At 37.9% G+C, this 21,271-nt stretch overlaps 3 protein-coding genes and 1 pseudogene across 4 annotated transcripts; 3 read left to right on the plus strand and 1 right to left on the minus strand.

The window, feature by feature from the left end:
• Positions 1–246: 246 nt before the first annotated feature.
• Positions 247–863, plus strand: LOC115768634. The gene has a single exon (XM_030713302.1). It carries the CDS (start codon positions 279–281, stop codon positions 753–755), a length of 477 nt encoding a protein of 158 aa, XP_030569162.1. The 5' UTR covers positions 247–278; the 3' UTR covers positions 756–863.
• Positions 864–3,346: 2,483 nt separating this feature from the next.
• LOC115768635 (sodium/hydrogen exchanger 9B1) lies at positions 3,347–20,627 on the minus strand. 2 transcript variants are annotated; one of them, XM_030713303.1, is made up of 12 exons: positions 20,582–20,627; positions 20,366–20,387; positions 19,416–19,727; positions 12,728–13,097; positions 7,504–7,791; positions 7,265–7,447; positions 7,034–7,209; positions 6,857–6,963; positions 5,237–5,425; positions 4,830–4,973; positions 4,494–4,595; positions 3,347–3,878 (listed from the first exon to the last, which is right to left on the minus strand). In XM_030713303.1, exons 2-12 carry the CDS (start codon positions 20,379–20,381, stop codon positions 3,600–3,602), a joined length of 2,166 nt encoding a protein of 721 aa, XP_030569163.1. In that variant the 5' UTR covers positions 20,382–20,387; positions 20,582–20,627; the 3' UTR covers positions 3,347–3,599. The 2 variants fall into 2 exon arrangements, with proteins under 2 accessions (XP_030569163.1, XP_030569164.1); XM_030713304.1 differs by lacking the exons at positions 19,416–19,727; positions 20,366–20,387; positions 20,582–20,627 and adding an exon at positions 14,725–14,739.
• On the plus strand, positions 7,910–9,938 carry LOC115768626 (annotated as a pseudogene).
• On the plus strand, positions 10,878–12,201 carry LOC115768636 (odorant receptor 94b-like). Its single transcript, XM_030713305.1, has 2 exons — positions 10,878–12,065; positions 12,148–12,201. Exons 1-2 carry the CDS (start codon positions 10,968–10,970, stop codon positions 12,199–12,201), a joined length of 1,152 nt encoding a protein of 383 aa, XP_030569165.1. The 5' UTR covers positions 10,878–10,967.
• Positions 20,628–21,271: the final 644 nt, after the last annotated feature.

The following is a 21,271-nucleotide window of genomic DNA, read 5'->3' on the forward strand; positions in this document are numbered from 1 at the left end:
ATCTAATTAGGAATATTTATACATAAGAGTCGCTATTGTCTCCTTAGCCCTATAAGATAATGTTCCAATTTCATGATCACAGGGTATTGTTAATAATCAAGTCAATAAACAAATGCTGAACGAATATCTGTTTGCTTTAATTAGGTCTGTCTGACGGGCGGTTAAAGGTTATCATGTTATCATTGCGACTTAGCTCGGAGATTACAATTTATTTGAATATAGTGGAAACCAGCGGGCGCATTTCTCAGTCGACGGCTGCAAGCGTAAACATTTTGAAAATGAAACTTTTGCTATTTGTATTGGGGCTCTGTACTGGCGTTCTGCTGAGCGCCGCTGAGGGGAACTTGCTAACACGTCTACTGCACCGGGATACGAAATCGTCGACGACATCGACGACAGAGAAAACAGGCAATCAGCTCTATATAAATAACAACTTACCAATCGTGGAGGCGCAATGCACTGCACATTATGCATGTAGTAAGAAGCTTACAAATGTGGCAGCACCACGTCCATGCGTTAAGTACTGCCTGAAACGCATAGAGTGCCCCAACAACCAGGTGATTCGCGGTAAGCCTAATCAGTGCGTGGAGCTAGACGAGACCCAAGTGTTGGCTGACTATGAAGCAACTACTACGAAACCATCGTCATATGATGGAGCAACAACCGAAAAAATTATGGAGGTTGCTATGATTGATTTTCCCTGTCAGCCAGGCTACCTGCCTGACAGCCGTGGACGCTGCCGTGAGATATGGTGATCTGATCAGTAAGACACAAAAAGAAATCAAGTTTTTACCGTTCGCGACATTTTTACCTAGAGCTTTGAAATTGTAATGTAGAGTAATAAAAGTAAAACGAAATACCCATTAAAGAATTGCAATCTAATGGTGGAGTGCCGTTATCCGAACTATTTTGCCTTTTGTTTTTCCACAAAAACAACAGAAGCAACAAGTCATAAAACTAACAAATTTTAACGAACATAACTGTGATGTTCTGTAACATGTTAATCGTGTAAACTTAAATATAAAATTGCTATGCTTTTGACAGGCCCATGAGTGGACAATATAGAGACAAGTATTAAAATTAGCAAATGACAAGGCGTAGACACAAACAAGACGAATACTGCGACTTATCACGTGATTGACGCATGTTTCCACAGAGGAATTCAAATGTTAATATGACGCGCACCCAGCTGAAAAAGGGCAGGCGACTGGCAAAGTGAAATTTTATGACTCCGTCATGTTAATTGTGTAGCTTTGACGAGTTCATTCTCGTTCTTGTTATTATTAGTTGGCTGTTGGAACATTGTTGTAAGCCATAATTTGTGCGCTTGTAACTCACAATTTTAACAGTCAAGTCAAACGCAACTAACTTTATTAATTAACTATGCGGGCACCAAGTTTGACTCAATTTACGCTCATTCTTTTTGTTTTCTTGATTTCCGCTTCCGACGCCAGCAACGAAGAGAACGATGACGAACCTAAACCCTAGCAGTTTACTTTAGCTTGGGCTTATGGTAATCAGCCCAAACGAAAATTCCAACCATCCAAACGCTACCACACCCCTAACCCAGCCTAGCCCACCTGTGTCTGGGTCTGGCGTGGCATTTGGAAATTAAACCGCACTTAGCCCTTAAAATTTTATAACTTAATTTTTGTGTTGCACAGTTGTATTTTTTCTTGTTGCTGCTTTTGGCATATTTGTGAACTTTTTGATTTGATTTTTGCTTTCTACCACTCCGCTGATTCGCTTCTTGTTGCTCGTTGTATGGTATTTGTGTTATGCGTGTTGTCTTTTCAACAATGGTAGTATACTTTGGCCTGGTTTCGGCTTGCGCCTCTATTCTATACAAATTTGGCATGCGAATTATAATAATAAACTGCTGACATTTATTTTATACAGGAAAATATTTTGCGCTGATAAGCTTGATCTATAGCTACAGGAATTCAAATGGACTGCGATAAGGGCAATGATTTTTTAAGGATTAAGCCTACGGGCGTGCCAAGCACTCATTTGAAAGTGATTGAAAGGCAACATAACTCAATCGCTTGGGGTTAATTGTACACTTTACGAGATTTAAATGTTGTGCTCTTTACATGCGCAGCTTCGGTTTATTTGGTTTCCTTCGTTACAAAACAAACCAAAAATAAAACATTTCATATAACATCAAAAATAATGAGATTCTATGCATTTTGAATACCATTTACAAGTACCCCGTGAACTGAAAAATCTCAGCACAGCTTGTAGTCAAAGGCCAGCGCAGGCAAATAAAGCAAATAAAAACAACTATTAATACAACAGAGAAGGCAACGACAACTGAACAAAACCAAAGAATTTTCATTAAAATTCTCATTTAGCTGCGCAATTATTTCAGTGCAGCAATTTTAATAACACTAATTTACCTTCAGTTTTCAACTCGCTCTTCCTATAATGCGGAAAAACGGAGCAGAGGTAAAATCTGCAAAGCTGAAAGAATAAAACTGAATCAAAAAAATATCATGCACTGATGAATTCTTACTCCTTTTCACTTATTCCCTGGTTTATGGACGTGGAAATCCAAATGTGTTCTTTTTTTCAACTAGCCCCAACTCAGTCCATTTACAAAGTCTGTCATCTTAAAAGGGACATTAAAAATAGCAGCAAAACCAGCAACAAATTTGCACTCTTGTTAAGTTCTTTGCATTGCACGTATAGTATTCGCTTTCGGTACGATGTTAAATGTTTAGATCACTTTCTTATGTTATAGGTACAAAAATAAAAATTTTAAATGCTCTGATTGTAATTTATATTAAATTTTAAATGGTATGTTGCATGGGCTTTAAAAGATTTCCCCCTACACATATTTAAATGATGAAATTACTTCAATTAATTTTCCAGAAACACAGTTATACATTATTAATGTTCAGATATAACACACAGAATATACACACATAACAAAATTGGTTGACACAGCGAAGGATGCAAATCCCCTCAAATTAATTGAGAACTCAATTACCAAAATCCAGGTCGGAGAGGAGATTAACACAAATCTCGTCAAAATTAGCATTTCAGTAAAAACAATAAAATTACTTGCCGATTGCGAAATCTTGTAAATTTTTTGTCAATGCCGTTCGCTCTAGGAGGGCTTTAAGTCTTTTAGGATTACTGCTAAGCCTTGATAATTTATGCAAAGTTTCTAACTAAGGAAACTTCTGAGTAACTGAGATATTTGTACAACAAATAGCTATCTCACATTTAAGTTTAATACGAATGGTAGCAAAAACTCACCCAGGCCAATTATTTCCACAAATGGTATAGCTGTAAATTAAAAAAATACCAAAATGATAGTATTTATATATTGATTTCCATTTAAATATTTTCTGTATTACAAAAGTAAATAAGTACATAGATAAGAATAGTAAGTAAAATACAAAACACATTTTGGTTAGGATATCTAAAAACTTTAGAACTTACTAGGTCTACCCCTCACCTTACGCTCTTGGCAATATGTTAGTACTAATAACTAATGGTTATGTTTAACTACAAAAGATAAAAAACTACAGAAAGGTTGTGATTTTACTCATTGGTATCTCACTTGATAAATTTTCGGCGCTCTCGCTACTCTACTTAATATTTTGTTGACCGTGCGCTGAATTAAGTTCGCCCACATTGGTCAGTGGGCCTGGTTCTGATGAACCGGGTGTCACAGGCGTTTCAGCTACGTCCTCAGGATCTCCATGTTTAAGCCAGAGCGGCGCAAGACGAAGCATCAAAATAGCACCCAACGGCGCTGTGAAAATAATGGCCAGAACCGAAATTATGAGCACGTTGTTAGCCAATGTTAAATCACTTGCGACTTTGGCTGAACGAGCCAAATCTAAAGCAACCGGACCCAAGGCAGCCTGCGAAGAGAAAGCATTTTAAATTATGGTAGATCCTTACAATTTTATGAAGACTGCTTATGCTGTTCCTGTATGTATACAATTGCGAGTGCATGCGCAAATGAATACAATTTTAATAAACGACATACAGGTAGACATAACGAATTGCACAACCAGTGAAATGCAGACTGCATATTAAACATTATTTAAGAAGTACAAATTTACGGTCATCCCTCGAAGAGCACTGCGTCGCAACAAGAAGCATGTTAAAGCCGCAAACAGCAGGTTGATAGCCAAGTAAATGTAACATTTTCATTCTGGCTAACCACAAAAGAGGTGCGAAACATAAACGCGTACGCCACAAGGCGCACGCTCTTACATATGTTTGCGCTCGCAATGCGAACGAAATGTCCTCTTGCGCTGCAATTGCAGACAACAACGGATTCAACCACAATAATATTATCATACAAACTCGAAGTATAGCGTTAGCTTTTGAGCAAAACAAATAAAACCCAAATAATGGCTTGCCTAAATCAGTATAGCCAATGTCCAGTAACCATGCCGAACTTTCTCATTGTCATTATACCTAGTACAGCAGCCGCAGCGTCGGCATAGCAGTTGAAACGGTAAACTTACTTGGACGGTTGCTTTGGGAAAACCGGAAATTGTAATGTAAGCACGCTCCTTTCTTGACAGATTTCCGCCATATGTAGATAAATATGCAAAAGCTAAGCGGAGCTGAAACGAGACCAAGAGAGAAAGCAGTCAAGATTTTTCTATGCTTAACAGTTTGCATTGCCTTACAGCTATTATTTAAATTTTAATTTTTAAGTATTCTTTAATAAATTGAGTGCATAACCTTCAGTCCGACAGCCGCAAAGGCCGACAAGCCAACAAAATATTTTCATACACAAACTAATGGCACCAGAGAGGAACAGTTACTACAGCGGCGTTGCCGGTTATTTTAATTACCAAACTTCCAAATAGTACCAGCAGCGCTCCATAACCAATTACGCGACCTTCAAGCACGGCAAAATTGATTTCCTTGCCAATTAGTGCAAATGAGACGGGTTTAAGAAATTTCCACAGCAGATCCAGACGCTTAGGAACACTTGCCTAAAACAAATATTTCGTTAATGAGAATTAATAATGAATATAAAGTCAAAACGTGCAATAATATATTTTTATTAATTTTACTAAATTTTGTGGCAATATTTAGTTATAAAGGCAAGAATAATGTATCTTGCTAGATAATCATTTTAAATTCAGATAATCTTCACGAAATATATATGGAATTGCTGACTTCCAGCAAATAAAGAAAGTTTTGTTTAAACACTAAATATGCTATAAAAGGCAACGCTGACGAGCTGGGTACTTACTATTTGAGTTGCTTGCATTTGATATGGGGTCAGTTTGAGCTCCTCCCTTTTCCAACCAATGCCTGCTATAAAGGCCAACATTACGCAACCTAAGGCACCGGCTGAAGTATAGCCGATAATTCGGCTGCCCATTACAGCTATTGAGCCACCCAAGATTGTCAAAGCAAAGCGCAGTCCATTTGCATAGACCTGGAAATAATGGATGAAAAGGAAAATAATTTCAATGATAAGCAAGTGTGCTAAGTCGATGGTGAACAGGTCTAGCCCCGCTCATTCATTTACAAGCATATATACAAGCGCCTTTGCTAAAAGCAAGTTCTTTAACATATTCTGTGTACTACAAAACAAAAAGTTGGGTATGGGTGTTCAAATAAACCTAATATGTACTGTATGCATTTACTCAACCGGGTTTAAGCTAGCAACAGTGAAGTTAATTAACAACTAAGTACTATAATAGAATCATTAAATTACGAACAACGCGGACGAAGCTTTTTAAATTTGAGTTAAGTATCAAAAATAAAAATGTATTTGTATCCTAAATACAACATACAGTGAAATCTGGAGACGACTGTCCATCTCCAGTTATTTGATAGACATCGAAATCGAAATTCTTCAAATCAGTTCAGTTTTTAATTTTTGTTCACTAGTTGCATTTAAATGCTTTTTTCTTAGTACATTAAAGAAAAGGCGTATATTTTTCTCTTGACATACATTCCAAGATTGAAGTCTCGACGACGATCATACAGAGAGACGGGCGGTCAGCATCACGGGCACAAAACTGATACACTCTAACAAGTGAACAGAATAAGAAAAGAAAAAACCAGGACTTGATGGCAGCCACAGAAACCCGCATGCACACTGACAATAAATAGTGATAGTTGCGAATATATGCATGAATGCAAGTGGTGCGTCTTAAAAGGAACACAGCATGACATTTTTATACCGACGGCAGTTTCGCGTAGTGGTTATAAGAAAAAACAAAAGTTATGAGGGGTCCATGTATATGCACATGTGTGAAGATCCATGTTTATGTACATGTGTGAGGGCGTGTGTATTTCCGAGTTCAAAGCCATTCAGTCCCACCCATGGCGTTTGATTATGCGCACCATTAGCGGTGTAAGTTGCGGCAATGAGTTTTGTGGCTGCAACGAAGCTGTGTTGCCGCACGCTGCTTGCATCGCAACTGCCTGCATCACAACTGCCATAAGTTCCATGGACGCTGGCAGTAACTGTCGTCGCAAATGTCTCCAGCTCCAGTGCCATCGTCGACATCGTCGTCGCATTGGGTGTAAGCGTGTTTTTATGCAAAATTCGCCCAGGCACAAACACGCACAACGACACATATTCTTATATACGTATATAACATACATACGTGTTGAATATCTAAGGCCTCACACTACGTTTTCCAAGAAAGGATTGTGGTATGTATGATAGCTTTCGGAGCCTTACGCCACTTAATAACATTGCGGTGTCGCGAGTTTTGTACCATTAAATGCGCTGATTGAGTGTAGTAAGTGCTCACTGAATGTACTTTTTTAATGCAGCGCGATGCAGTGAAAGTATATTATAACTGTTTTGTACTGGCGTCAGAAACAGTGCTGAGCTCCACCCATGGCTTACCGCATTCCGCGACGGCAAATAGTGAAGCATCATGCCGTAAAGATAGCCGAAAACAAGTCCAATACCAATACCAATGGGTCCTTGCAATACTTTTTGTGTCAGTGAGCCTGAAAGTATACAAGCATGCTTATTCTCTTTTGCATTACAGCAGAGAGTTGGTTTTAAGGTGGCACGTACTTGTGGAGAATATAATGCTGATTACGACGCCAAACATAAAGATAGCTACGACGTCATTGCACGTGGTCATAGCGTATATTAGGGTGTGTATGCCACTGTTCAGACCCAGGCGATCCTCCTTTAACTTAAGCATGACAGTGACGACAACATTGGGTGAGACTGCTGTGATGACCAGGCTAGAATACAATCACGTGATACATTTTTCAACCAATATACCTCGTAAGTACTTACCCCAGAGCTATCCCCCACATCCAGGGCATGGACAATGTAAAATAGGCCAGCACAGCTATAACGGCAACCTCCACTATTGTCGGAACGAGTGTCAGTCGAAGAATCATAAGCCACAACCGCCTAAATGCACTGCCATCAAGGCCGAGGCCAGCTAGCAGCATGATATTGGTCAATGCCAGTTCTCTGCAAAGTCAACTAATTAGTGATAGCATTTAGCCAGGTGGTGTCTACACACTTACCTTAAAAACAGTTCAAAGCGCTCATAACCTTCGAAATTGGCCAAGCCAATATTGGTGTAAAGGACACCGAAGAAGAGCATGCCCAGCATGTCTGGCAAATGTATAAAGGTAACTAATATGCCAGATATTTGAGCACCAACAAAGAGTAGTATAATGCGCATTATCACTGTTTCAGGTGTAGCATACTGGGGTAACAATGCCAAGGCCAAGGTCCAAAGCGCTAGAAAAATCATAAGCAGGGCAATATGCTCCGACACAAGAGACCAGTGAACTACTAAGCGACGCCACCTTCGAAAAATAAGTGCATCAGCTACATTAAATGGCTTATAAAACATTAAACTTGGCTTATATCTGCCAACTTATCGTTAGCAGAACATCTAAACACGACCAGAAATAATTTCCGTAAATGGCCTTTTGTGCTTGTTTCTTAATTCATGACACCCTAAATGTTGCTAATTATCCAGTCACGCCGGTAAATAAAAAACCCTTCGTACAGAATATTTCAGAATAGAAATGGAAAACCAATCGCATCGCACACAAGCTACCCATTGGATCATGCAACTCTGCGGGGTCTGACCCTGGCCGCAGGAGGAACACAACAATTGACTCCATGAGCAGCGTGTTTTCAAATAGCGATTTTATTTATATCTGCTTATAAGTGTAGGAGTTGTCTACAGCAGCAGCATAGGAATATTGTTTCTCAACGACTATGTGCTTCCATTTGCCTATTTTTTGCCTTTTGAGTGACAAAATGACCCTGGCCATTTTAATGCCTATGGTTACAACAAGACTGATATGACGCAGACCTGTGTCTCAAATGTGACCCTGGACACGATCGGGTGTAACTTATTGTTTCATTTATCGTTAATGAATCGATTAATGAATCGTTTGCTGAAAGGGCTAAAGAATGTGGACAACGATATGAAATTTACGCAGAAGCTGCGGATGATCTTCACGTTACACGATCGCGTACGCAGGTCACCAAATCGATCTTCGTATGCTTGAACTAGAACTAAATTTGTTGATCAATTTTACATATTAATTTTCGAGGTTCAGACACTCGTTTCACCCTACATTCTCTCCCAGATAGTTGCTTTAGTAGCTATCGTCTACAGCACGTTGGGATACAGGCCAGTCCCGGCCAGTTTATAGCCATACTACAATTTCTGAGTGTCATGGTCCTTCAAATTTTGAATACCCTGAACCCATTGAAAATGGGTATTTGTGCAAAATGCAAATGTATGTAACAGGCCGAAGGAAGCATCTCCGACCCCATAAAGTATATATATTCTTGATCAGTATTAATAGCTGAGTCGATCTAGCCATGTCCGTCTGTCTGTCTGTCCGTCTGTCCGTATGTATGAACGCAAGGATCTCAGAACCTATAAGAGCTAGAGAAATTTTAGATGTAGGTCCTCCTAGTGCCTGCGCAGATCGAGTTTGTTTCCGATAATGGATAGCTTACTCCGTTTTGAGCAAATTGGGTAAATATTAAGATCTAGAGTCACCAAACATGATATGTTGCTTCTAGAATATTATATATATATATCAAGTATCTTTCATTTTATACCTATCGCCACCTCCCCGCTACCACCGCAGAGCTATAAATCAAGTTAATAACCCAACTAATATTGCCAACCAATCTAAGCCACAATTTTAATGCAATAGACTTTTTGAGAATACATAAATATTCTATGGTACAATAAGATATACTGTAGAAAATTTCATTAAGATCGATTAAGAGAAAACCAAAGTTATATGTAACTGCGCAATTGGATGGCACAGCTAGCGAAAACATCCAGAATTTGTGTATACATGTACACACACACATTCATGCGCGTCTCCTTCGCATTCCAACAGCATTTTAGTTGGTTTTTTTCTCGGTAATACTTAATTATTAGTGTGGCTGTTAATTAGAGGGAAACTATTATTATTTTTGCTGGTTCGTCTGTTGAGTAGAGTCGTCAGCAAGTAATACGGTTAGTTGCGAGTTCGAACCCTGCCAAGGTAACTTTTTTTTTAAATTTATCTTTATTACTTCAAACGAGCGCGTTGCGCGAACTGCATTTTGGCGTTGGAATAAGAGGGTTCAGGGTATTCCCTAGTCGGAAGCTCCCGACTAGAACCTCTTACTAGTTTACCCTGCTATTACGGAAACGAAGTAACGGTCTATGCTCATAAGCTGACCAACAAAGTATACAACACCAACTGGATGCAGTGCGAAAAACACACTTGCAAGTTGCTTATTGCTTAGATGGAGCATCTCAAGCGGCCTGTTATAATCCATGCTGAGTATTTCTTCAAAGTTGCTTTGCCTATTTTTGTTGAGGTTGGCTAACATGTTTAATGCGGTTCTCCCATAAAAAACCTTTTACATTTTTGCAGACTATCAATAATGCTTACAGTTTTTTTTTGCGCTTTTGCTGAATGTTTGAAAATAAACCCAAGGACTTTTTCTTAAATTGCACTTAATTATGTCGGAAAATTATTAACGTTTAAAAATTTCCATAATAAAATGTTGGCTTAGCTATTGCTTAATAAACACACTATCGACCTACGACTTGCATTTTTATTTAAACGCGCATGAAAATGCTATTTAAATAATATATATATAATATAATATATCATATACTAGAGACTAAACATATCCATCGAGAAGACAGCTCTAAAACGTTGAATATATTTTTTCATTGTCCTGACATCGACATATTTATCAAGACTGATAATCGGAAGATGGATTGAACTTCGAATAATGAAATCTGCTTAACTTGTACAAGTTGGGAGTTAAATATTTTTTTAGGGTTTCTCTGAAACACCAAATTTACAGCTTAAAGGATTGACTAAATTTATCTTTACAATTACAACATTGTTTAGAAATGTCAGCAAAAATACTGACCTTAAATTTTAAATAGAATATACAGGAAAAATATTGTTTGTACTCTTACGAGTACACGCGGGCATGTTGTTTATGTCAGAGTTATCCTTGCACTGACTGCGGCTAAGCCACCGTACTTAAAATATATCAGGCAGAAATTGCGTGACTTATTAAATATACGATTAATACCAATTAACGTTATCATTATGTCAGCATGTTAATGATTGTAATTGCTTTGGTTTTAAAATTGTCAATATGAACACCAATTAAAAAACATAGCAGGGCTGGCTTTCGTAAACAGAGATGGCGAATGGAGCTAGTTCTTATTGCCTAAGCTGTGCTAAGCATTGTATTTAAAGTAAGAAAAGTCCAACCCAGAACAACTATCCTTATGAAAGGGACAAGGGTGAACTACTTCACATCTGAGGTCAGCTTTTATGCCATTGGTGTGGATATATGTACATGGATATATACATATGTATTAAGGGATATTTATAACATTTGTATGAAATTCGGGCTCAGTAAGTCTATAAAAGCAGGTAATTTATAGCTGCAAGCTTATCATTAGGGGGCACGAGTTTCACTTAATATGTCGACAACTGAATGTGCGGATCGCATATCCGGCATACGAACTGTCCTTACAGTTCAACGTTGGTTAGGCATCTGGAAGTGGCGGAATGAAAACGATTCCTGGAGACTACTGAAGAGAATATATCCTTTTGTATTACATTTTCCATTGACATTCACATACATTGCGCTTATGTGGTTGGAAGTCTTCAGTGCTAAAGGGATGGAACAGGCCGGCAATGTTTTGTATATGTCAGTGACAGAGGTGGTTTTAATCATAAAGGTCATCAACATTTGGTACAGGCGCAAACAGGCCTTACAGTTAATGGATGAGCTGGAAAGACATGGACACTACAGATTGCTAAGAGGAGAAATTCAGTTCTGGCGCCACGAACAAAACCATTTTAAGCGAATTTTCTACGGTTATATTGGAGGAAGTTTTCTTGTAGCTTGTCAAGGATACATCAGCGTGTTCTACCAGGATGCATACGAACTTCCATTCGGTTATTACGTTCCCTTCGAGTGGCATAATCCACAGGGCTACTTTTATGCCTGGAGCTACAACGCGGCGGCCATGTCACTGTGCTGCCTTTCCAATTGCCTTCTGGACACGATGGGCTGCTACTTTATGTTTCATATTGCTTTGCTTTACCGCATTATAGGTCAGCGATTCCTTGCATTGCACGAGGCGCCCGAAGAGAAGGCTCTCCCAGAATTACGACGCATCTTTCAGCTTCACCAGCGAGTGCGCATCCTGACAAAGCAGTGCGAGCTGTTGATTTCACCATACGTCCTCTCCCAAGTTGTGTTCAGCGCCTTTATCATCTGCTTTAGTGGTTACCGGCTAGTGCAAGTGGGCTGGCAACGAAATCCGGGTGTGTTTCTGACCACTGTGCAGTTTGTCGGCATGATGATCATTCAGATATTTTTGCCCTGTTATTACGGCAACGAGCTAACCGTGTGTGCTAATCAGCTTACAAATAGCGTATTTAACACGAATTGGTTGGAGTATTCTGTAACCACTCGCAAAGTTCTCAACTGCTACATGGAGCTTCTAAAACGACCCGTAAAGTTGCGTGCGGGAGTATTTTTTGAAATCGGACTACCAATATTTATGAAGGTACGCTTTCCAAAATAAGCTATTAACAGACAATATATTATTCTTATAATTCTATTATTATTTTTTTTTTTTTTGTACGCAGACCATCAATAATGCGTACAGCTTTTTGGCTTTGCTCATAAATTTGTCAAAATAGACCAAGAGTACCAGAACTAACCAAAAGGTTTATAATATTTATAAGAAGTACTAACACAAATACTATTTCAATATATTGTCAAGAACACAGCCTACAATAGTAGTCCCACAACTTAACATATTTTGTATATCTTGCTGCTGTTAATAATAATATCAAAGATACGCTATAAAGCTAAGCAAAGAAACGCCAGCTTTTTAGATGGTCATCACACTTAGAAAATTTAACCCAAGCAGCAGCTAAGGCCGTGCTTTCTGCGCAGCAACGGAAGAGCACCTTGGAAATGTAGCAGACAGACTCGTGAGGACGATAGCAACATTTGTATCAATTCCAATAAATACAAAACAAAATGTAATGTAAAACGGCAATGCGAAAAACGCGTGCAATGCACGTGTTCATGTAGGCTTGTCTGTACCGGAAGTACATTCAAGGAGTTAAACAAATGCGCACATATACACACAGTTGGGAGCTCATCGGGCGCCCAAAAATGTGAAGGCTTCGCCCTTGCCCCAATGCGTTTTTGACTTACCATTTAGGTCCTTTGTATTGTTCGCTGTGCGCCGGATAACCCCTGCCATTGTTGCCAACGTCTGCGTTTGCCCTGTTGTTGATGTTGCTGCCGCCACCGCCACCCCCACCGGGAGCATTTGGCGGTGTGTTTGTTAAATTTAATGATGTCGGCGTTAAAATTATTGTTGCAGCGTTTTGTGCCGTCTCGCCAACATTCTCGCCAACGACTTCAGACGACCCATTATTGTAGTCCTCCGAGAAATTGTGTATGTCTAATTTGGTATGTGATTGCGAAGCGGGACTACCAGAAGTGTTGCCGCATTGTGTCATGTTGTCACTGTGCACCAGTGTATTTAGCTGCACTTTTTGCAGTTGCTTGATGTGCTTGCCTGTAAGTAGCAAACAGGTTTAAACATTTTAAATTGTAGTATATGTTGATCCTAACGGGGGATATATATATATATATATATATATATATATATGTTAAATGCTACCGTTTTGCCTTATTGTCCTTACTGTGCTCTTGTCTGTCTAAGCTGTGATCTCTCAAATTGGTTATAAGTGCCAGAATGCTACATTTAAGCCATTTTGCATTCATCTGTGCAACTCATGCATAACTTAAATGGCAAAAGCTAAAACAAACACAATGGCGACGGCGACGCCATCGACACCTGCAAGCGTCAACAGCAACGCCAGCTTTGCCGTGCCCTGCGTAACCAGCAACCCCCTGTCATGTATCACGTTTAAATTGTAAAATGCAGCCTCAGCAACCTTTATGCTTAAGACGTTGTCCCGAAGTCAGCGCTAAGATGGCAAACTGAAGATTGCAACAAAGATTGACAGTCGCTGATTGCGCCGAAGTAGCGACAACTGTGTCGGCAGCTGCAAAGGTGACGTCGAAAGTAACAAGGAAAGGTCTTGGACTGATTTTGGTTAAAATGCTCCAATTGCCGCTTGTCTTCGATGTCGACGCGATAGATGTGGCATTATAAGTAGTTGCACAACAACCTATCACTGTACTTCAACAGGGACTTCTTAGGGTGGTAGAAGACATAAATATTTCCATAGTTGATGTATACTGCCTCTAGGAGACTACTAGTTAGTTAATAATTAATAATTGAAATGACTTAAGGATTCAAGCTCAATTAAAATTGGCTTATATTTTCAAGAAGGTACCAGTACTGTTACAATTAGTCCAACGTCGATTTTGCTTATTGTAAATAATTGATTTGATTTTTCTGACCGGTTTACCATTCCATTTCCCTGAGCCATATTTGCCTTGACAAATCAATCGACTCGCCAATTATCACAAAGCCCCGATACGATAATTGCTTACAAATATTTGGTGTCAGTTTTTGCCAGTTTAGTATGACTGATTGCGTTAAATGATCACGTGTCAGTTATGGATCAAGCTATCATGCGACTAGCAAATTAGTGAAGGAAGGTTAGTTGATTCTCACATTCAAAATCTTCCAAATGCAAAACATATTTAGTTAATTCCAATATAAAAATAAAAGCTAATCAATTGAGGTATTAAGTAGTAAAATTGAATAAGTTTAAAACAGACTATTATTAAGTAGCGAATCTAGGACTGTGGCATATTTATGAAAAATTTATTTGTGCAATTTGCGGAGTGGGAAATTTTTGAGGTTTCAAAATTTTGGGTGAATCTGGGTGACATTCAGAGCATAAATTAAAAGTCTAGCTTCAGGAATGGCGTATAATATCATCTAGATATGTAAGTGATTCAGTTTAAAAATTAAATCAACAAACATTTCTTAATACACGATTTTTATACTGGCTGACCAATCATTCAAAGTCAACACAATTGTTAGCACTATTGCACCTAGGAAGTCCACAATTCCAAAGCGACACTATAAAAAGATGCCTTTACACAGAATTGGAAAATCCCGATTTATAAATGTTTTCGTAAAAACATGTACTCAAAAATAAGTGCAAATTGTGTTGAATCTATAAGTACAATAAACAATTTACAAATTACACTTCACCACACACTTCACCAAGGTTGATAGAAAACAACTGAGAATAACGAAAAAATTTCTGTCTACCAACCGCACCGAAACGATAAGATTAAATGAAAAAATCTGACTAATCACAGATCTGATGCGCACCAGTCGGCGGGGTACTACTGACATAGCTCCAAACGAATCATTTTCATTTCACGGAAAGCACCGAACATCTATAGATATAGGAGAATATTTACGTTTGTTGCTGCAATATCTTATGCTAATAAAAAACATAAACGAAACTGTCCACTACACTCTCTCAAGCTCACTCGAATGATCGCGTGCCAGCTATACACTCGGGAATTCTCTCTTTTAATTAGTTAAAATAACAACAACAAAAATTCTTTCGATAGAAGCAAGCAGCAAACAAAGCCAATGAACGAGCGATGTTTATATATAAGATTATTTGAATATTAGAAAAAAAGCAGAGCGAAAAAAACAAACTTCGGCGGTACGAATATTAAATACGCTTCGAGGCCGATATATATTTGTGCACCGACCTTTTATACCCTTGTAGAAAGTTTACATATTTTTTCGTGAAATGTGTAACGCGTAGAAGAAGACATCTCCGTCCCCTTAAGTATATATATTCTATATTACCATCAACCGACCCTTGTACACATTAGCCATGCGGACTTGCAAATATGTAAGAGTAGTTTAGCCCAATTAATGCTGAGCATGGTGAAAATATTTAGGGTATCAGTATATTCTGCGATTCAGAAACTAATTTTTCGATAATTCTTCCTATATTATATAAAAGTGCTATTTAATTAGGGTTGGTTTATATATAAGCACTAAACAAGATATCTGGATGTTCCAATGGCAGCAATATGATATAGTAATCCGATCCTGCTAGTTACCACATATCTACAACAGAAACACCGGCCTTTAAAAAGTTTCAAGTTACAATCGGAGGGGCTTATTTGCAACTAAGCCGACGGACAGAAGAACAGACGGACATGGTAATATTAGCACGGCTGTTAATGGTGATCAAGAATGTATATACTTTATGGGGTGAGCATGTTTCCTATGCGTTTAATATTTCATGACAGAATTATAATACCCTCTACAAGGGCATACAAAAAAATATGTACGTTTATACAAATCTGATTCATGGGCTAGAAAAGGGCAATTAGTTGAGCTGTTGTGTCTTTGCAGCAGATAATACACACAACCAAACAACACTGAGTTAAAATTATGTTTACAAGCGTTTGTTTATTAATTAATTAGCTATAATCAACAGTAAATATTGACCATTTCAGTTCGGTACAGTTCAGTTTAGTTGGCCTGCTCTTGGTTCTTGGTATGTACTTGATAAAATATTCAAGTTCAATTCGAATTTCGCGTTTGAAGTGCAACAAATATTTAACATTGTGTTAATTAATTTTAAATGTCTCCACCACGTTATACGACGCAATAACCGACTCCTCTCGCTTGGTTACTTTTAGCCCGAAGCTCCTTTCAACATTTATGAATAATGTACCGCATTTAAAAGTTTTGCGGCGGAGCCATTTTTTCCAGCCTTTCTGTTGCTAGAAATTTCAACATAAATTGCACAAGGTGTCACCAAAGATAGCAAGGAGTGCACACCATGTTGCATGAAGCAGGTAAGACGGGAATTTAGTTTCAGTTGGCTACTGCCATCGGGTGACGGGAATGTGAATTTGTATGTGTGGCCTACAATTGCAATATTTCATATTCATACACTTCACAAAAAACTGTTATGAACTTTAGGTTTGCAACTTGCCAAAGTCATTAAGGTACTCTGAGGCAGAAACTTTAATGTAGACGCTTTTACGTTTTTTGTACACCCACACTGAAGCCGAGCAGAAACTCTCATTATTGCTTTGACTGTCCATTTTAAGATCCGGTTGGTAAGAATTTTCCTCTAACTGCTGTTTTTTACACACCCTGGCCTTCATTGCCATTGAGCTTACGGCTGTTTTTGCCATTTTAACTTGCTTCATTTTCTTCAAGTGTCAAGTGGCAAAGAATAAAAATAATCTAAAGTTTTTTGAAGCAGTTTCTTAGATGAGCACAATTTTTGATTTCAATTATTGCAAAACTTTTTTAGCAAAAATCGAGAAAGTAGGGCTATCTTCTGCACGCCGAAGATTTAATACCGAACCTTTTTATAATGCTTACAGTGCTTTGCTTGTATCTAATAAGCACGGGGAATATAGGTAAGGAAGAGTATGGTAAGGATATTTTGAAAAACAAAAATTTTTTTATACAAAAACGTAATTTTCGACCGATCGTTCCCATGGCAGCTATATTATTTGTTTAAAACTGAAATACTAGTTAGCATAAAAACAGACAGACGGACATGGCTATATCTACTCGGCTGTTGATACTGATCTAGAATATATATATACTTTGTGTACTACAAGAATATATATACATTATAATATACTCTGCAAGGGTCAAGAAAATCAATTAAACCATTTTTTACGCAAAAGGTTTAATATCCTTCCGGCTTTGCAGATAAGTAAGAATAGTGAAGCTCTAAGAACCTGTTTGATAAAAATATCTTGGAAAACATAATATTTTGCCATACAAGAACCTACTTTTCTACAGATCGTTCCTATGTAAGGTATATGATATAGGTGTCCGATCCGGCCGGTTGCGACAAATGTACTGCCAGCTATAGAAAGACGGATCTATGCAAAATTTGAATACGATAGTTCTAAAACTGATAGAATATGATACAGATAATATGTGTCTCCTTCTATACGTTACACATTTTATGAAAAAATTAAATACTCTTCACATGGGTATAATAAAGTCAAATACAACATTGCAGGAAAAAAATTTCGAAAGGAGAGCACTTTAAAAAGGCAAATTTTGTAGTTTTAGGGTAAACGGAAAAAGCACTCATAAGCCGTGTCTTTGTAATTGGCCCAATAACCACAGTTGTCGAGGCACTGCTTTGATTCAAGTAAAATGACTTCGGGCAACTCAAAACCCCTCTTGTGTGAGATGCGCGACGTCGGAATGCCACGGGGACGAAAACGAGTGTGTACAGTCAACGCAAGTGATTCAATGTAAATGGGATCAAAGTAAAACCAACTATGTACATAAGTAGTAAGAAATGGATTTTGTGTGTCAAGTGAAATGAAGCGCCGAGTGTCTGCCTTGGCACTTACAGCGCTGTGTCTGTATGCTGACAGTTTCCTTTTCATTGAGCAAAAAGTTTTCCAAACATCCTGCTGACTTAGTCGTTTCTAATTATTGGGTCCAGCGTATAAATACATATATATACCACCATCTATGTATACTTATATACAGACGTGCATGCAAACATTTGCATGTACCTGCAAGTGCCTGCATTTGAATATATAAGTCCGCATATAAATGTCAATACATACATATGGGTGTATGACTGACTCGTCGCGTTTGTAAATTTATGAATGGTTAGTACGTGAAAGCAAATCGTTTTTCAAGTTACATATTTAAGTAAACAGGAATGGTGAAGAAGCTAAACAGCTATTCATTTTCGCAGGCAGGGGTAAAAACATCCATATGTCACATTTAAAAGACGGCTTAAATGGTCGAAGTCTCAGTGAAACAATTTTGTTGCATAAAAATGAATTTCAACATATTAATTCATCCAAAATAATTCACTATATATATGCTGCGTCATGTATGTAATTACATAAACTTTTGCTCGTATAATAAATAATACTACAGAAACTACTGGCTTTGCTCTTTATGTAAATGTGAACTGAATTTCTGCATGCCAAAAAGCAAAAATTATAAAAAAAATAAAAAAGCGACTGCAAACGCAATGTAACAATAATAATAATAGTTATTTTAGCCAAAAACAACAAGCGCCTAACTATGTTAGTGCCATGAAAACATACGCGGCTGTAACAGCATAAAAAACTTTGGACTTCAACAAGTTGAAAGGCGGCTTTCGAGAATGCTAGACTAGAAGATACCCAGTTCGTATTTACTAAATAAAACATAAGTCTTATCTCAGCAAAACACGTACAGCGTCTTCAAGGACACAAATATACAACATCGCCGCAGCGCCTTGATGGCGCCAATGTTAGGATGCACTACTTTTAAAAAGCTCGCTTCATTGTATAATATGTCCCTGCATAAGCAATATAAAAACCTTATTTCCAATCAAACCAGTAACACCCCAACCAGAAGAGCGCGTGACAAACACTGGCGCACAAAAGCCAAGAATCGAACCAAACACCGGCTGAGCGCGGCAAAAACTTTAAATAAACGTTTGCTCTTTTTCTCTATGTACCCGAGCTTAAAGAGGACACCATCAGTTGGTTGTCAAAATAGCGCCGTTTGCAGTGAAATCGAAGGAATGTCTGTTCTTTTGCCAGTGTCATCCTGGCGCCGATGTCTTTTGTAAGCGACTTGGTCTGCGTGCATCTGATCCTGCGTGCACTCGTTAGATTATACATGTGCATGAAATTCATTTCCGGAGAAAATAATTGACTGCGTCGGAGCTTTGCATTATGCTCTTAAAATTTGTATGTATATGACAAAACTGGAACTATTTAAACTGTATGAGGATGAATCGCTTTTTGTGTGTGTGTGTTTACACATTATTGCACGCGTTAAAGTACAAATAAATAAGGTTACACATTGGAGCATATATATGTATGTATGTACATATGTACATAGGTTAGAATGCAAAGAAAGCAATACACTTACCTGTTCCACTCTCGTTGAGAGGGTTCTGCTGTACCCTGGAATTCGTGTTGGATCGCGGTGGGGGCTGCGGGCGCTTTTGGGCACCATCTCTAGGCCCCATCACAGCTCCACCCAGCAAGTGTTGCGTTTCCGGCTCCAAGTCACTGAGTATGCTCTGTGTTACCGTCCCACTGACACGTCGCAACAATTGCACAGGTGTCGAATTGGATTCAATTTCCTGTTGCACTTTAGAATTGTACAACTCATCTAAAGAGGTTTTGCGAAAGCCCTGCAACTTTGGTCCATCACTAGTCGCCACAATATCATAAACATCTAAATTCACCATAAGTTTAAGTACAATACACACAATTATTTTTTTATTTCCATTATATATTATATACACGCTTTTTTTAAAGCAATCTCTCCAAATAATTTTTTCGCGAATAACAATTGTACGAAATTGTAGAAAATATCGAGTATTTGATATTGCTTTAATCAAATAGAATTGTTTTCTTTTATCATTAACTTACAATGTAAACATTGTATGTTTGCAAAAATATGAGGGAATTTGGTTTTTTATGCATTTGTTATTTTTTTGACATATGTATGTATGTGTTGTAAAAGCGGAAATTTGAACTGTATTTTTAATACACTCTAGCTCACGCAACTAAATCGGATCGATTGCAAACACTGCGCTTAAAGAAAAATACGTGGCCAACGGATAAGCTTTTAAGAGAGCGATTGGCTTTTAGTTTTTCCAATTTAATTAAATCGAAAAATACATACATACATGTGTGGAGTAGTTTAATTTACTTTTTTTAAAAATATGAAATATATATTTTAGTCTTTGGCAGTTTGCAAGAATTTATATGGTATGTCTACATTGTTGAGAATTCGGGTGTTGCATTTATCAAAGAGTAGCGTGTATTGTTATAATTTAACTGTATTATATTTCCAACACATTTACTCACCACTTTCGCTATTCATGATTGTCTAGCACATCAAAAAGAAGAACAAAATCCATGCACACACATTAATATACACATGTATGTATGTATGTATTTATGTATGTGGCGTAATTAAATGATAGAATGCGCGCGAAAACGAGAATGGTGAACGTAACGAAGACGAGAGAACAAATGAACTAAGCGACGCCAGCGGAGCACCGATATTGGGGAACAACTTACAATGGCGGCCGCAGTGTCTGCTATGTTTTCCAAATTTCAACAAACACGGAATCTTATTATTTTTGTTACAAATGCGCTCGCTAATGATTATTAACAAATTAATTATAAACTCAAATTAAACAAACACTATACACATACAATCTACGTATATATACAATGAACGCGGAACAGAGGTGACTGAGACGCTCATCGACAAAAACTAATTGCAAACATATACGAACACACCGAAAGAACAATCGAAGAGCACAAATGCGAGTCAAAAGTGTCATATATTCGACTAAGAAATACCGAGTACTTACAAAATGTTTAAAATCGTCAAATATATTTTAATGATCATATATTTTTATGCTGCCAGAAAATCGTTCAAATGTGAATAAGTATATGAAGGTTCGTAAATAATTATGCACAAATACATATAGGAAAAGATCTTTGTGGCGAATGCATTACCTTATACTCCTCCCACATAATTCTGCTTAAAGGGTATAACAGAGAGAATAAAAAAAAATGAGCGTAATGAACAGCTGTTATTCCAAAAGCTTTGTATGTATGCATGTCGTATGTAAATATGAATATACATGTGTGATACATGTGCGTTATGGATGTGCACCTATAATAGTTTTGAGTCAACTGATTGAGCCCATTGAGTCTTCTTGTTGATCATTGGCACTGAGTCTAGAGTCTACAACCAAC

Source organism: Drosophila novamexicana, unplaced genomic scaffold (genome assembly GCF_003285875.2).
Source record: "Drosophila novamexicana strain 15010-1031.04,08,12 unplaced genomic scaffold, DnovRS2.1 tig00001876-arrow-arrow-pilon, whole genome shotgun sequence".
NCBI classification, from domain to species: Eukaryota; Metazoa; Arthropoda; class Insecta; order Diptera; family Drosophilidae; genus Drosophila; species Drosophila novamexicana.

What these genes read in the sequence shown, in the direction of transcription:
- LOC115768634 (XM_030713302.1), top strand. Translation starts at nt 279, where the DNA reads ATGAAACTTTTGCTATTTGTATTGGGGCTCTGTACTGGCGTTCTGCTG.
- LOC115768635 (XM_030713303.1), bottom strand. An exon ending in ATGTGGGGGATAGCTCTGGG is followed by an intron (nt 7,210 to 7,264) that starts GTAAGTACTTAC and finishes ATTGTATTCTAG; the next exon opens with CCTGGTCATCACAGCAGTCT. An exon ending in TTCCCAAAGCAACCGTCCAA is followed by an intron (nt 3,879 to 4,493) that starts GTAAGTTTACCG and finishes TTCTCTTCGCAG; the next exon opens with GCTGCCTTGGGTCCGGTTGC.
- LOC115768636 (XM_030713305.1), top strand. Translation starts at nt 10,968, where the DNA reads ATGTCGACAACTGAATGTGCGGATCGCATATCCGGCATACGAACTGTC. An exon ending in GACTACCAATATTTATGAAG is followed by an intron (nt 12,066 to 12,147) that starts GTACGCTTTCCA and finishes TTTTGTACGCAG; the next exon opens with ACCATCAATAATGCGTACAG.